Source organism: Haplochromis burtoni, unplaced genomic scaffold (genome assembly GCF_018398535.1).
Source record: "Haplochromis burtoni strain Fernald_Lab_line unplaced genomic scaffold, NCSU_Asbu1 Contig_241, whole genome shotgun sequence".
NCBI lineage: Eukaryota > Metazoa > Chordata > Actinopteri > Cichliformes > Cichlidae > Haplochromis > Haplochromis burtoni.
The window spans coordinates 130,103-146,876 of NW_024582602.1; the positions used below are offsets into that span (position 1 = coordinate 130,103).

A 16,774-nucleotide genomic window follows, 5' to 3' on the forward strand; every position below is an offset into this window, starting at 1 on the left:
TAAACATCCAGGAGGTATCCAGGGCTGTTTACAGGACTTTTGAAATGGAGTGGCATAAAGGGCCCAAGAACACTTTTGCAAAGTGTTAATTTAAGGTTTGGTGGTGATGGTGGGAGGGGTCAGTGGCACCCTAGTTCTCACTCCAGACACACCCCTGCTTCTCCCTGAGCACCACTCATGTAGATGAAAACTAGCTTGTAGCTTGGTGTTTCCTTAAAATCGCGATTCGCTGACTAAACACACATTTCGTATTTCCATCAATATGTGACTGTGTAATCTCAGAAAATACCCGTTTTGCTTGGCACGGCTCTAACGACCACGGGACGGGGGAGTTCGAGGATGAAGGGACGTGTTGCGCATGCGCCGTGATCAACATCAACATCACGGAGAGAAAGGTGATGGCGGATGATGGAAGGGAAGAGTCGCTGGGGACTGACGATGATTCAGACCAAACGGGAGCGGATGGCAGCTTGAACAACACTGTGAGACCGTAGCTTCTCTTTATCCCGGTTGACCTGCTCATTTGTTTCGTTTTTATTTGTCATTGCGCGTTATTTACGCTACATGGCATTTAGCGTTGACCTAAAGCTCAGGGCAGAGGCTCCTTACATACAGTCTAGCACATGCAGGACCATACACGTCAGCATATCACTGTGCTCAGTAATGTTTTTACTTTTGCGTTTAACTCATTTTGCGGATATTACCATGTTAATTTGGGTATAAAAGCGGATCGCGTGCGTCATATAAACAGCTGTTAGCGTAGGGAGGAGCATGGAGCTGATGGATGATCGAGCTGCGCATGTTTTAGAGACAGCTGAAGGAAAACACAAGGTTGGAGTTGTGCATGTTCCTGGGATGCAGCGCAGTCAGAGTAGTTGTTCACCCTACGAGTCAACAAACACGAATTACTATGTGAGAGTCACTGAGTCTGTTTAAAACGTTTTTGCCTTTCATTTAAGGAACTTAATGGAATCAATTTGTCTACCTGTGTCAGGGATACACTCCATCATCCATCCATTTTCTTCATTAATTGTCCAATTCATGGCTGGAGCATAACCCAGCTGGCTTAGGTGGGGTGCACGTCATGCATATTCAGAACATGTGACAATATCTGTGTAAAAAATAAAACTCCAGCTGTCACTTCCTCTTTGCTTTTGGTTCCTGCTCCTACCAACTCTTCGTAATTAAATTTACACCAAAAGATTTTAGTGGTATCAACTCATTCATATTTGTCATTGTAAAGAACATCAGGTGTTGAAGGATAAAACACCATACCCGTCTGAGGCTTTGTTGTTTCGCTGACTAATGTTACCTCAGCTTTTCTCACTGACTTCTGTGTTTCTTGGTTTAAGTGTTAGGGCCAAATCATGTGTTCTTTTGTTGTGTCGACTCAGATGGTGGAAGAGGGCTCGACCCTCATGCGCAGGATGGAGATCTGCGTAGCTGAGGCCGAGAAGAGGAGCGGCAAAAATGCAGTGAGCATGCAGGAGACGTTCACTGTGTACCTGATCGAAACAAGGTGAGCACCGCATGCTGTTTGCCTCTTTGGTATGAAAGGAAGTTCTGTGGGTTAAGCTGTGAGGTTTTCACACTGTATATATTTTATCTGTAATTCCTCTTGTGATGTTGCATGAATTGCATCTATTGGCTCAGCAAAAACAGAACAAAATTCTACTGTGGTCCATTCTTTAAAGGCCAATGGATGCAGTCGCTGAAGGCCATAACCCAGCCCCCGACTGCCTGTGGAGGAGGTACAGTGAGTTTGAACTGCTGCGGAACTACCTGATAGTTACCTATCCGTACATTGTGGTACCTCCTCTGCCTGAGAAGAGGGTGAGTCCAGTGTGACTTTGTTAAGTGTCTTTTAAGAAATATATAATCTAATATGACAACACAAGTGTAAGCACTTCCAGTTAACTCTGGCAATTGAAGGCTTAGTCAATATTGAGCTGAAAATCTTTGTCATTACTCATACAATGCATGACACATGATTAATACCATCATAACACTGACATATAATGATTTGTCATGTATTAATCTTTTTATTGCTGAATTTTAAAATGGGTCAAAATGCAACATTAAGTTGTAGAGTAATTTCTTTGTGAAGGATGTGATGTTTCCTCCAGACCGCCTTGGCCCTGCTCATTAATGTCACTAATGACTAGCATCCACTTAATAGCTCCCAGCACAACCCACACTCCAAAGCAGATTCCACAGTAGGACAGAAAAGCAAACAGTGACGTGGCGTCAAAGAGGATTTTTCTAGCGATAACGTTAGCAGTCAAACAAGCTAAGAGTAGCTAGCTAACTGCTACTGAATTAGCACTAGCTGCATTAGTTAGATGCAGCTAGTGCTAATTTATTTAATGAAGCATGTCTCACCAGAATATTTCATTCTTGCTTGTTAATGCTAACGTGCTTGACTTGGATGGAATGGTAAATGCACTGATTCTTCTACTGTCCCGGAGTACTCAAAGCGCTGTATACAACATGCCACATTCACCCAGTCACACAAGCACTGACTCTAAACTGAGTGCGGTTTAACCACATTCACACTCTGATGGATGCATCAGAGAGCAACTTGGGGTTAGTATCTTGCCCAAGACTGGAGGAGCAGGGATTGAACCACGAACCTTTGGATCAGTAGGTGACCTGCTCTACCGCCTGAGCTACAACTTGAATGGAGTGATCTTTTAGATAAGGGGGGTTTCTTTATATATGTAAGCAGAAGCCTAGTGTCAAAAACAAATGCGTGTGTGAATAGGTCGAGTGAAAATGGTTGGTCTTCATGTATACAGGCAGAGTTTGTGTGGCACAAGCTGTCTGCAGACAACATGGACCCTGACTTTGTGGAGCGACGCAGGGTTGGACTCGAGAACTTTCTTCTTCGTGTGGCTTCTCATCCAGTCCTCTGCAATGACAAGATCCTCTGCTACTTCCTCACTGAGGTACATGGTGCGGCATCTGGGCAAATTCAGCTGATCTTTTATAGATGAACTCCTGAAGTGTAACTAACCTGTTCGTGTGTGTGTGTGTGTGTGTGTGTGTGTGTGTGTGTGTCAGGAGCATGGCTGGAAAGAAGCGGTGTACGAGACAGGATTTCAGGCAAAGGTACTGGACATTTGCGAGCATCTGTTGCTGAACTCGTACTAACAGTTGTGCAGATATTCTCAGTGTTCAGAAAGTGTAAATATCTCCTGGAACTCCTTTTGCAGGCTGATTCCAGGCTCAGGGCTCTCAGTGCCACCTTCAGAGTGAGGAATCCAGATAAGTAAGTTGCTGTTTTAATAAGAGACTTATTTTCTTTTTGTAAAAACATTTAATTTAAAGCATCAACACAGAAATAAGACAGACTCTGCCACCACTCAGCCAGAAGCCTAAACTAAATGTCCACAGACACGCAAACTAGTGTGTGTCTGTGGGTGTGCACAGACACACACTAGTTTGGACCTTCCTGCATGTTTAAGCCCAGTCTTTGATGATTTCTGAGATATTTTTAAGTAACCAATAAGGGATTTTCACATACAAAACAATAACATTCATTTTTATGACTAATGCAACGCAAAAAATTTTTCCCATTGCATTGAGCAAAGCACAGTGTCCACTGGCCAGGGAGCGAACGGCAGGGTATGACATACTCTCGCATGAGCAATAGAAATGCAGAATGACAGCAGTGTGCATGTGATGCATGTCAAGACCATGAGCGACTTCAAACCACGACGTAGTGCAGGCCGATCATCAGCTGCAAGATAAGCTTTAGGCTGTTTGTGCAACCTAGCAGTTCCCACAGTGCACGCCACTTTGTGTGCGGAAGGACCTTTAGGCACTTGGTGGTCATTTGCATCGATGTTGTTCTTCGTAAGGAGCTGATCAAACAAAATAAAAATATGAATCTTGTGTAAATGTGTCTCTCTTCTTTTATCACTCAGATGCTTCATGGAGATGAAGCATTACAGCGATGAGCTGCAGTCTCACACATCTCAGCTGCTCCGAGCACGAGCAGTAAGTCTCACTTTTGCCTGTCTCACACACACACACACACACACACACACACACACACACACACACACACACACACACACACACACACACACACGTGCTCCTGAATCTTTTGCCCCTTGGAAATATCTGAAGCCAGTTCTAAACACAACAGTGACATCTTCATCATCCAGCCTCAGACATGATGAGGGGAACTTGTTTTCAAAGATTTACATTGTGATTACAGCTGCTTAGAAATCAATGAGTCACTTATACTGAACTTCAAAAATAACAGTGAAAGTTCGTCCTTAACCTCAGGAACATTAAGGTTAACAAACATCCTTCTGTGTGTCTCTTGTAGAGGGTTGCTGACCGACTGTACGGTGTTTTTAAAGTTCATGGAAACTATGGACGAGTCTTCAGGTTTGACAAGTTTATTGTGCGTCTGCAAGGCTAAAAAAATGTACTGATCGTTAATTTGTTCAAGTTTCATTGCCTAATTTCTCATTCTCTCAGTTGGTTTTAATACAAATCCTGAGTTTTAGCTTCACAAGCTGCACCATCTGTCCTTATATCCTCAAACTGGAGCCAATTTGGGGTTTTAACTAAACAATCTACTGGCAATGTTTACTTGAGTATATGTAGAACGCATGTTCACATTATGTATGTTTTTGTCTTCTTTGTTCCTGTGTGAAGCCGAGTGGCAGAGGCGTTTTTGGATGATAGCATGGTTCTGTTGCGCTGTCACACATAGTGTGGGCCAGTTTGCAGTGTAGAGATGAATGGCTCTAACGATGTATCTGTGAATAACAGACTCTTCTAACCCTGCTCACGTGCCGTTTTGTGTTAAGTAAAAGGAAAGAAAACGTCATTTTTAAGATACTGTGTTGTCAGATGTTGCACTGGGTGGCGTACTGTTTATACTTATGTGTGCACATCCATGTCTTCACTGCAGTGAGTGGAGTGCCATTGAAAAAGAGATGGGAGATGGACTGCAAAGTGCGGGTCATCATATGGATGCGTACGTTTCCCTGACATAGATTTACCACATAGTGCTACAGATGTTACCACCAGCTGTGTTTCTGCTGAAGTGAGATCTTGTGTTTTGTCACATGGTTGCAGATATGCTGCTTCAATAGATGATATCCTAGAAGAGGAGGAACACTATGCAGACCAGCTGAAAGAATATCTTTTCTATGCCGAAGCTCTGAGGTAAGACCAAACTGCGACACCGAGCGATTTTCCAGCAGCTGCTCCGTGTTAGCCTGTTTTACCCATTCCAAAGCCAGTTTCAGTATTTGTTAGGAATCATTGTTGGAGTATCCAGTTGTGCACAAGTTGCAATGATTTAGCTGTTGATCTGTAATAAAGTTGAAGAATTTAAGGTGTTCCTTCTTCGTTATTCCGTCTACTTTGTACCAGTACCACAGCTCCACAGCACAATGCTAACACCGCTGCTCTTTACAGCTGCCAGTGTTTTAGGTCTGAAAGCCTCACCTTTGCTCCTCCAAACATCCCTCCTGTCATTGTGGCCAAATAGCTCAGTCTTTGTCTTGTTTAACCAGAGAACATTTCTCCACGAGGCATCTGGCATGTCCACATGGGCAGCGGGACATTTCAGTCAGGTTTGAAGATCTTTGAACTAGAGCTGGGCGATATAAGATTTTTTCATATCACGATATGTTTTTTTCATTTCAGGCGATAACGATATCTATCACGATATAAGCCAAATAACTATATTTGTAAGATTTAAATGTGCCGTTGCTCACAAGTAAAATGTGAAATAATCAGCAGCTTGTTTTTATTTAAATATTTATTTCCCATAATAAGTTCAACAGGGTAGATGTACTTAAGGAACATGAGACTTTTTCAGATAAATAAAGGCAAATATTGCAAACTACACAAAAGGCAGCCGCTAAAGCGTTTAAGTTTCAAAATAGAACAAACGAAACAGACTAAATTGTCAATTCCACTTAGAAACAAAATATTAATTCTAAAAATAAATCTTAGTTTGTTTTACAGAAGAACAGACAAAACTGACTAACTTTTGTCAATATCAAATAAACTGAGAACTAAAAGGAAATTCTCAATCTCTCCTTGTTGTATAGCTGAGCTTTTCAAACAGTTTTAACAGTTACTTTAGTCTGACAAAAGCCGAATGACGAATTAGCGCTTCCAGTCAGAGACTGAGGCTACGTCCACACGTACACGGGTATTTTTGAAAACGGAGATTTTCCGTTTTCGTTTTAAAAAATAATCCCGTCCACACATAAAGGCAGAAATGAAGGAAAACGCTGCTATGAACATGCCAAAGCAGCAGGTGGCGCTAGATTCCTAACCGTGCAGAAATGTTGGCCAATCAGAAGTCTAGAAGCCTCGGTGGGAAAAAGTAAACAAAGCTGGGGCATAGAAGCAGAACCGAGTCGTATGTGTGGAGGGACAGTAACTGTGTGTATATGTAAGCATTTAAACACTGCAGAGAGTAGAATTAACAGTAACAGTATTGTAGAAATTCATTTCACCGAAACAATAACGTGGCGCACAGTGTGACGCATGCACCAGTTTATTGTATTTCCAGACTTGCTTTCGGCACAATTTACAGTGCACGCTACTCTGTTTTTTGTCAGACTTGAAATAGCCGAAATACCTTCACACTACGGAACTTCTATGGCTCTTCCGTTCGACAATCTCTCCGGCGTTGGAACCATCATCTGTTTTCTCTTCGGTCACGCTCGGTTGATTTTTCTAGTCGGCACACTCATTTCCTCCATTACCCGCTGGCTGCTTCCCAAACAAACACACGTGCGGCTTGGCACTTGTGCTGTACGTAACAAGTCACGCGACGTGACGCTGCGGCTGTGATTGGTTCGGCTCTGCGCTACTTAATTTGGATTGGCTGACCTTTTTTTTTTTTTTTTTTTAGAGGACAAGAGCGGCGAGGTCTATCGCGATAGTTTAATTTCTCTATCGAGTAAAAGTTATATCGCGATACATATCGTTATCGTTCTATCGCCCAGCTCTACTTTAACTCAATGTTGGTAGCAGTTGTTGAGTTCCTATTCTTAGATTTTTTCTCAGTCCTTGGATTGAATGGTAAATGGCCTGTATTTGTATAGCGCTTTACTAGTCCCTAAGGACCCCAAAGCGCTTTACATATCCAGTCATCCACCCATTCACACACACATTCACACACTGGTGATGGCAGCTACATTGTAGCCACAGCCACCCTGGGGCTGCCAAAACAATGATATGTTTTATATATATGCTATTCTAACATGTTGATGTGCACGTGTAGAGTTTTAAAATCAGAGTCTTACAGTCTAATGGCCACAGTTGGAGCTGGGCGATAGAACGATAACGATATGTGTTGCGAAATAACTTTTTCTCGATAGAAAAATTAAACTATTGCGATAGGCCTCACCGCTCTTGTCCTCTTAAAAAAAAAAAAAGAACAGCCAATCCAAATTACGTAGCGCAGAGCCGAACCAATCACAGCCGCAGCGTCACGTCACGTGACTTGTTACGTACAGCACAAGTGCCAAGCCGCACATGTGTATTTGTTTGGGAAGCAGCCAGCCGCCGTACCGCCCGGGTAATGGAGGAAATGAGTGTGCCGACTAGAAAAATCAACCGAGCGTGACCGAAGGTTACCGAAGAGAAAACAGATGATGGTTCCAACGCCGGAGAGATTGTCGAACGGAAGAGCCACAGAAGCTCCGTAGTGTGAAGGTATTTCTGCTATTTCAAGTCTGACAAAAACAGAAGCTGCACTGTAAATGTGCCGAAAGCAAGTCTGGAAATACAATAAACTGGTGCAGCTCAGTCTCTGACTGGAAGCGCTGATTCGTCATTCGGCTTTTGTCAGACTAAAGTAACTGTTACAACTGTTTGAAAAGCTCAGCTATACAACAAGGAGAGATCGAGAATTTCCTTTTAGTTCTCAGTTTATTTGATATTGACAAAAGTTAGTCAGTTTTGTCTGTTCTTCTGTAAAACAAACTAAGATTTATTTTTAGAATTAATATTTTGTTTCTAAGTGGAATTGACAATTTAGTCTGTTTCGTTTGTTCTATTTTGAAACTTAAACGCTTTAGCGGCTGCCTTTTGTGTAGTTTGCAATATTTGCCTTTATTTATCTGAAAAAGTCTCATGTTCCTTAAGTACATCTACCCTGTTGAACTTATTATGGGAAATAAATATTTAAATAAAAACAAGCTGCTGATTATTTCACATTTTACTTGTGAGCAACGGCACATTTAAATCTTACAAATATAGTTATTTGGCTTATATCGTGATAGATATCGTTATCGCCTGAAATGAAAAAAACATATATCGCCCAGCTCTACCGCAGGTAAAAAGGCTCTCCTCTGTGGGCCAATGAGCCTTTTACTGCGTAGGCTGTGGTGATGGATTCTCCATGATGCTGAAGAGTAGCATGTGTCACATATGTCTATGTATCTCTCCTCTTTTTCGTTCCTCTACAATGCCAAAGGCTCCTGTTTGAACATGCAGCATGTAGTTCATGATGCATTCTTGTGTATTTCGCTCTGGCAGGGCAGTGTGCAGGAAACATGAGCTGACCCAGTTTGAGCTGGAGATGGCCTCGCAGGATCTCATCTCGAAGAAGCAGCAGCGTGAAGAGCTGGCTACAGGGGTACACTGCTCATGTTCTACATGTATTCCTTTTCCTTGCCTGTTAACACTTACACACGGCTACATAGGAAACATATAAGGAATCCTTCACATTGCAGATGTGTGATTTACCTATCTGTGAATTAAAGGCAGAACAAGATGGTGAGCTTTTGGGACTGTGTTATGTCTTTAACTTTTGGACCAAGCGCAGAGCTTGGAAACTTCAGGTTTATCGCTGAGTTTGTATACCTGGGTAAATCCAAGCAGACCAGTCTGAAGCTGTGGACTCCCAGTAGGTTCCCAGTTTGCTGAACCATAATTTCCCCAGTACAGGACAGAGCCAAAGCTTTGTCACTGTGCTTTGAGCATCCATCTCTGCTTTTTACACACTCATTCTGATAGAAACTTGTCATTCCAAGTAACTGAACACCCATCAGCTGCAGGATAAGACGTGCTTATAGGAAACTGCATGCCAGAAACCTGATCCATGAAAATACTGACGCTCTTCAGTTGCACTTGAGCAAAGATTAAAATGTTAAAGATTCAGAGTTTGAGGAGGATCTAGTTTTAGGAGACAACTGCAATTTTCAGTGCTGTCCCTTCTCCCCTTCACCTCCTCAGATCGTGCGGACATTCTCCTTCAAAGGCATGACCAACAAGCTTTTTGGACAAGAAGCACCTGAGCAGAGGGAGGCCAGGCTGAAGCTGCTGGAGGATCTGATAGCAGAGGGTGAAGAGACTGTCAAGGAGAAAACGATTGAGCGCGCGTGAGTGTTGAAAGCTGCCTGGTGTGGGAAGGTTTTGGGTAAAAGCAGTTGGAAATGTTTCGAGATCGACGCGGATTTAAAGATGATATATCTTTGACTGCAGAGAGCACGTGGAAAAGGCCTGGGTGGATATCCAGCGCTTCAAGGAGCAGAAAGACAAAGACCTACGGGAAGCTCTCATCAACTACGCTGTCATGCAGATCAGCATGTGCAAGAAGGTACGTCGCACATCAGTTAGCTAAGGTTGAAAGGAAAACTGGCACTCAAGTTTACTGGATGATTTTGTTTCTGCTCCCTAACTGCAGGGAATCCAGGTTTGGAGCAATGCCAAGGAATGTTTCCTCAAGATGTGAGGCTGAGGAAATATCCCGAAGATTTTCTCCCTCTAGGATGATTCTGGGAAAACGACGCCAGGCGGTGGATCATTCAAAGACCTGAACACTGGAGTGTAATATTCCCAGACTTAACTGAGACGTTTTTCTAACTTTAAACTGGTGCTTTGCTTCTTTCAGTTTTTAAAGCTGGATAACTGCTGATGGGATGAGTGAGTATGCTTTGGGGCAGATAAAGTCATGTTTGGCAAAGAAATGTAAGAATACGTGGTGTTTAGATCCACACATAAACCTTGGTGGAATCTCAGGCACCTTTGTTTTATCCACTTTATGAGTTCAAATTCTGCATTGGACCATCCCATAGGTTTGATTTATGTTGAAACCTTTCAACTGAACCAAAGTGCAGTTTGTTTCATTTTTGTGAAAGTAAAGTAGCATAAACATAGTGAAACGATAAAGTAACTTCACCTGATAACTGATGATTCCAAACCTTCCCCTGGATTTTGTGCCTTTTGAAGCATTTTTAATGTTTGTGTGACACAGACTGAGGTTGGATGAGTGAAATACAAGAATATTATTGATGTGCTTTTAATCACTAACGAGCAGCTGTGTCTTTATGTAGCGCTTTTGCAGTTAATGAATGCAGCCTGCTAACTAAGCTTGCTACTCGTAGTTGCAGCATTCCTCGCATTCCAGTCTCTCTTTTTTCTCCGTTTTTCTACATGGAAGCAGAAAAACATCAAAATCAGTTGATTTTATCTACAGTCTTGAATAAATGTTTACAGGGATGTGTATTTTGCCATGTGGAATAATAAAACTACAGCTCACACTGCTAAAGTTGCCTTTCCATCATGTCAGACATTCCTGTCATATATCTCTCATTATATCTCAGTGGGGACCAGTGCTACCAGGCAACAGTGTGTCATGTTTTTTCTTGGTCTGAACCAACTGAACTACACGTGTGAAGGGAGCTGATTGGTCAGAATATTGAGGTTATATAAAGCACATGTATTGGACTAATGAAGCCAGAGTCCATGTTGTACTGTACAAATACAAAATGTTAATTTTAAAACAACCAAAGTCACATTACGTTTTCTCTTGCTCTGTCTGTAAAAGGAAGAGGCTGCAGGATGTTGAAGTAGCGACAACACATACGTGCTTAACAATTTATTAGACCACCACCCAATGTGAGGTGTGTGCCACAGCTAACGGGTAGATTAACGACTAATTACCGAAATCCTTTTTAGATTTCTGCTATGGTTAATGCACACGTATGCACAAGCTCTTTAACTGAAACAATCGTTTTTAATGCTGATATATTTTTTTTTTTCCATGAAATTTTAAACTAATATTTTTTTCCAAAAGAACAACCAAAAAAATGTTAAATACTAAAATTGTCAACTAATTTTTTGACAATGCAAAATTGCAGTTATTCACTTTTGTTCCTTAACAGAAAAAATGTTTTATTGTTTGAATTTGATGCTTAATACATTTGTACGTTCCTGCGCTGGCTCAAATTTATGACAGGTCTAATAAATGTGTTGAGCTCTGTATGATATCCCTCTGGGATCAATAAAGTCTCTCTGATTCTGATCTAACGATATCTTTGACTGAAACTCTCTGAAGGTTTTCTCTTTTGTTATTTAAACGACATGTGATTTGTTGGAAATGCTTGCCAGCACTAAAAGCTTTGTGAGTGCGATGTTTCCTTTTGAAGCTGAGTGAAGGTGTAGCCCCTGTTTGGTCTGTTTGAATAAAAAGGGTTGACACTGCAAACTGTATCTTTGTTCATTTTGATGGTTTAAATCATTTTTGGTGATGGTGCTGGCGACTGTGAGCAGAACTGTTTTGTCATCGGCATCATATCAAAGCCAATTTACCAGCACAGTTCCACTTCCTGTGAATCCCATTGTACAAAAATCCCAGTTGTACAATTGGCTGCAATGCAAACAGCTAAAACAATAATTTGCCCTTGTATATAGGCTAAGAGTTGACATTTGATATTAGTTTTTCACAAATACACTATCAAAAATACACGAGGACTGAAAACAATACTTTTGTCCTACAATGCCTGTAATGTGTTTTTGTTTGTTTATGTTTTTACAAATAATCATAGAACATAAAACACTAACATTTAGCTAATGCATGCAGACTGTTCAGTTGAGATGCCTTTCACCTGGGCACATAAACCACATAGAATTGTAAAGGCACAGTTACAGAAACCCACCTCAGAGGGCGGATTAGGCCTCCCAGTTTTCAGGAATGTTATTGGGCTTGCAATGCCAGAACGTGGGTTTTCTGGAATAATGCTTCAGCTGTTCCTGCGGTTCAGAAGGGATGCGGTCCTTCCTGGCCTTTTATAGAGGCGCACATACCTGAATCCATTTTTAGTACATCGCTTGATGCTATTCTGTTTTCTAAACCTACCGTACCTACCAAACTTCAGAGTAAAGATTTTGTCCTTGGTCACTCAGTCAGGATCTTAAAGCAAGTTAGGGATGCTCTGTGCCTTCCAGACCTATCATTTTTTACCCCCGTAACTTAAAACCTTTCTCTTTCACTTGGCTTGATGGACCCCGTGTATAAGCATTGGTCAGATTTAGGTCTTCACACTATTAAGCACCTCTACATCGACAATAGTTTGCTTCATTTGCTCAGCAGCAATCAAATTTATGCTCCCCTCTGCTCATTTATTTCAACACTTACAAATCAGGAACTTATCAGGAATTTTGTTAAACAGTCTTTCTCCCATCTGGATCAGCCCCCTGCTCATAGTGACTTTTATTATCATTATTATTACCTAATCAGCCAGTTTACTACACATTGTACACTTACAGCACCACAGCAGAGATGCTTGGTTAAGGACATGGAAGCAGAGATATTGGACGCTTGATGGGCCAATGAAATGCCAGATTACAACTTACATTATATGTTAAATATGTTTAACATATATAACCTGATTTATGGCTTAAGAGTAAAGCCAGATAGTATAATTGCAGTGCTAGGCTGCTCCCTAACCTCACTGGCAGCTCTGCAGCACTATATACACATGAACAGTATTAACAGAGAGAAATTAAATAAAATGTACAAATATACAAACTGGTGTTAAAAAAAAAGTAAATATGTAATAAATAGTGTTATGTATATACAGTTGGGTTATTGCACATAGAATATGGTATTGCACAGTGGTGGTTCATAGAGGGAAATGTGTTATTGGTGCATGTGTGAGTTCAGGGTGGTTATAGCCTTTGGGAAGAAACTGTTCTTGCGTCTGTGGGTTTTTGTGCTGATGCACCTGTAGTGCTGTAGAAACTCTTCTGGACTCGGTGGATTCTGTTGCCCTGTCTAACAAACACAGAAGATCATCTTCTTCAGACTCTTGCATTTCTCCTGTACTTTTGATTTGGACTGACTAAGCTGTGTGGGGTTTGTTTGGTTGTTGTTTTTTAATTTCTTTCCTTTGTCTTGTGTGATTTGATGTAATTTTGAACTTAAGGTCTTATAAATAAACTTAAACATTCACTGTTCAATCCTTTGATATCCATGAATTTGAAACACTTCTTGAAGCTATTACATCAAACCGTGAATGCTTACACTGGGAACATTAAAGCAAAACTTTTCTGTCTTTTTTAAGGATGTTTCAAAACCAATATTTGCAGAAATAATGCAATTTGTTGTTGTTATTATTATTATTGGAGCTATTACAAATTATTAAACTGCTGCTGAAGCAGTTTTCATTGAATAAAAACTGAGCTGAGAGTGCTCCACCTGTCCACCCGGAGTCTGCTTCTGTCTTGGTGACACAGGTCTGTCAGTTTGGTTTAGGGATTTGATTCTGGCTTTGGGTGAGAGGGAGCCTGCTTTCAAATTCCATAGGAGACCATGTGGTCCTTAGTTAACTCTATGAAAATTTATGCAGTCCTTGTTTAGTTAGCAATTGATCCAGGTCTCATCAGTGTTTTACCTATGTTACCGGCAGCTGCTGTTCACTGATCACCTTATTTAGGGTCAAATGTGAGAAGAAGTTTCCAAAATACAAGAAAAAAATAATTCAAACAAATGAATTCTCAGTTAAAAGCTCTGTTACATCCAGTTTGGTGAGCAATATAGTGTTCTGATTCTTACAGTCCTACCTGAGAAGAAATGACCTGCTCTCATTATACAGAGTTGTAAGGAAGAGGACTCCCTTACTGTATTTATGTATATTATATGTATAGCACTTTGGAGCACACTGTTCACTTTATTAAAAGCACCTTATCAAGCACTTTATGAGCATTGCACTTTAAGCATGGATTTGCACACAAGAAGTTTAAATATTTATTGACTATTTATTGGGAATTTTAAAATCAGTTGGTGGCCTTGTTTCAGATCCTGCACAGCTGCTCCTCATCAAGGAATGTGGTGGTTGTCTGTCAGGAGAGAAGAATGGTGATTGAGATTGTGATTAAGGTTTACCAATAAGGAAAACTAATGAAAGTGTGTGTGAAATCTAGGGATAAAAGTGTTGCAAATAAGTGTTTGTAAGTTAATGATTACTCACCTTTCTTGCCTGTCCTCTTCAAGGTGTTTGGGCAAATGTTTCCCTGGGGGTCCAGACACCATTTAAAGGTTCCGGGAGAGACCATTGGTAAAGAGAGTGTGGTGAATCTTTTTGTGCTCGGGTTTCTGGGTTTTTATAATATTGGGTTTGGTGTAACATTAAAGTGTGAAGTACTTATTAATATGTAAATGTGAAAATGTATTTATGTATTTATTTATTCTTATTGATATATTGTATACTGTGGTGGAAGGTTGGGATTTAAGAATTTACCTGAGAGTGGAATAATGGTTTAGTCTGTGACAGCTGAACATATTTAAAGCTGCCAGTTGTCATTAGAGCGTGGATTTTTTGTGCTGTGAAGAAGCTCGACAAGTTAATTGTTGTAAGGAGAGCCGTATAGCGAATAAATACGTTGTTCCACTACACTTGCCTTGGTCTGTCTCACTGTGTTTCCAGCCGCTAAGGGCTGCCCTGTTACAAGAGTGAACAAATAAAAGAAACAATGAGACCTCTCATCCAAGAGGCTTCTTCAGTTCTAAAAGCAAAGGGCTGCTTTTTTAACACTAACAGGAGTTATCCCTTAAAGAAGTCCCATCATTTTTCTGTACAATGACCTGACTACTAAGAACAAACAGACAGCATCTACTATCTTTTAGGAACTACTGGGATTTGAGCCCAGGACCTCCTGCTTACTATATTGCTTTCTAGGATGGCACTTTAACCAACTTAGCCACAGTGCAACCTAACCTCCCACAAAGATACGTAGCTAATCAACACTGAGAAATCAGGTATGTAAAAGCTCTGCGCTACAACCAGATCATCAGGATAACAGTCTGGTGAGGAGTAGTGGTGGAGACCAAGAGTGCATGCCAAAAGTACCTATGATCTCCAATTCCTAACCTCTTTGAAAAGTTGGTAGGGCATTTGTTAAGGACGTAAGAAAAGGGAAGAGACATTCAGTGAGCTAACTTTAATCTGAGTTTAGTTAATCTAGAGTTTAGCTCCTAAATGAGGTTTTCTGTTGCTCTCCTCGGTGTCGGTTCTCAAGCTTTTTGTGAACCCTTTGGGAAAAAAAACATCTGACTACATCGACTCAAGCTGCTTTAAAGTAATTGACAGAAAGATATCAGCAAAAGCTAATGAAACACAGAGAAGGAAACAATTTTGTTATTAGAAGAAAGCTTTTAAATGAGCTAATTGTAGAGTTTCTTTTATTTTATTAGTCTGTTACTAAGCGCTAATTAGCAGCTCTGTGTTGCACCTGCAAAGTGCTAGCTAGCTTGCACTTTGGGGGAATCTGTCCATTCCCCCACAGCTCAGGTGGGGGAATGGACAGATTCCCCCACCTGAGCTGTAGATCTCTGCAGCTCGTCCAGAGTCACCATGGGCCTCTTGGCTGCATTTCTGATCAGCGCTCTCCTTGTTCGGCCTGTGAGTTTAGGTGGACGGCCTTGTCTTGGTAGGTTTACAGTTGTGCCATACTCCTTCCATTTCTGAATGATGGCTTGAACAGTGCTCCGTGGGATGTTCAAGGCTTGGGAAATCTTTTTGTAGCCTAAGCCTGCTTTAAATTTCTCAATAACTTTATCCCTGACCTGTCTGGTGTGTTCGTTGGACTTCATGGTGTTGTTGCTCCCAATATTCTCTTAGACAACCTCTGAGGCCGTCACAGAGCAGCTGTATTTGTACTGACATTAGATTACACGCAGGTGCACTCTAGTCATTAGCACTCATCAGGCAACGTCCATGGGCAACTGACTGCACTGAGACCAAAGGGGCTGAATAATTACGCACACCCCACTTTGCAGTTATTTATTTGTTACAAATGTTTGGAATCATGTATGATTTTTTGTTCCACTTCTCACGTGTGCACCACTTTGTGTTGGTCTTTCATCTGGAATTCCAATAAAACTGATTCATGTTTGTGGCTGTAATGTGACAAAATGTGGGAAAGTTCAAGGGGGCCGAATACTTTTGCAAGTCTCTGTATTGTGTTGTTGTGGTCTTCATAAATAGTAGTACAGAAAAGCTTCAGCTTACCTGTTGGTTGTCCTTCACCTCTCTGTCGCCCCCTCTTTCATGTACAGCCTCTACGCTGCTGTATCCATGTTCAAACCTGCCTGCCTCACTCCTCACCTCACTGCCATAATAACTGTCATGCTGTATGCCCTGAAGTCCAGTGAAGGCATCATGGTAGAAATTATTGCTGTAGTGCTTGTGTTTGAAATATTCCCAGTTAAAACGAGTATTTTAATTTCCCACCTCCTATTTTATTGTTTTCAGAAACAGCTTGAGGAGGACAAGACGTTTGTTCTGCTGGACGGTGATGACGATGACGACAACAATGAGGAAAAAATACAGAGGATTTTTTGGAAGATGACAAAGAGACAGATATCCATGATGTGGCTGGGTAAGGCTCACATACATGCACACACGTAGTTCATCTTCATCCAAGTACTCACACCAAAACCCCCAATGTGTGTAATAAACATTAAAAACCCTTTCCTTAAAATAAATGTTTTCCT

At 41.1% G+C, this 16,774-nt stretch overlaps 1 protein-coding gene across 1 annotated transcript; it reads left to right on the plus strand.

Annotated features, from left to right (window-relative positions):
• The first annotated feature begins 195 nt into the window (after positions 1–195).
• LOC102294844 (sorting nexin-4) lies at positions 196–11,485 on the plus strand. The gene is made up of 14 exons (XM_005949013.3): positions 196–482; positions 1,395–1,519; positions 1,695–1,833; positions 2,799–2,948; positions 3,064–3,111; positions 3,216–3,271; positions 3,930–4,002; positions 4,340–4,401; positions 4,934–4,999; positions 5,101–5,190; positions 8,533–8,632; positions 9,232–9,377; positions 9,481–9,595; positions 9,683–11,485. The coding sequence occupies exons 1-14, from the start codon at positions 399–401 to the stop codon at positions 9,728–9,730; spliced, it is 1,302 nt and encodes a 433-aa protein (XP_005949075.1). The 5' UTR covers positions 196–398; the 3' UTR covers positions 9,731–11,485.
• The last annotated feature ends 5,289 nt before the right edge of the window (positions 11,486–16,774 follow it).

Coding starts and splice junctions, on each gene's coding strand:
- LOC102294844 (XM_005949013.3), top strand. CDS start 399: ATGGCGGATGATGGAAGGGAAGAGTCGCTGGGGACTGACGATGATTCA. Junction 3,112..3,215: donor AGACAGGATTTCAGGCAAAG/GTACTGGACATT, acceptor CTCCTTTTGCAG/GCTGATTCCAGGCTCAGGGC. Junction 9,378..9,480: donor GAGAAAACGATTGAGCGCGC/GTGAGTGTTGAA, acceptor CTTTGACTGCAG/AGAGCACGTGGAAAAGGCCT.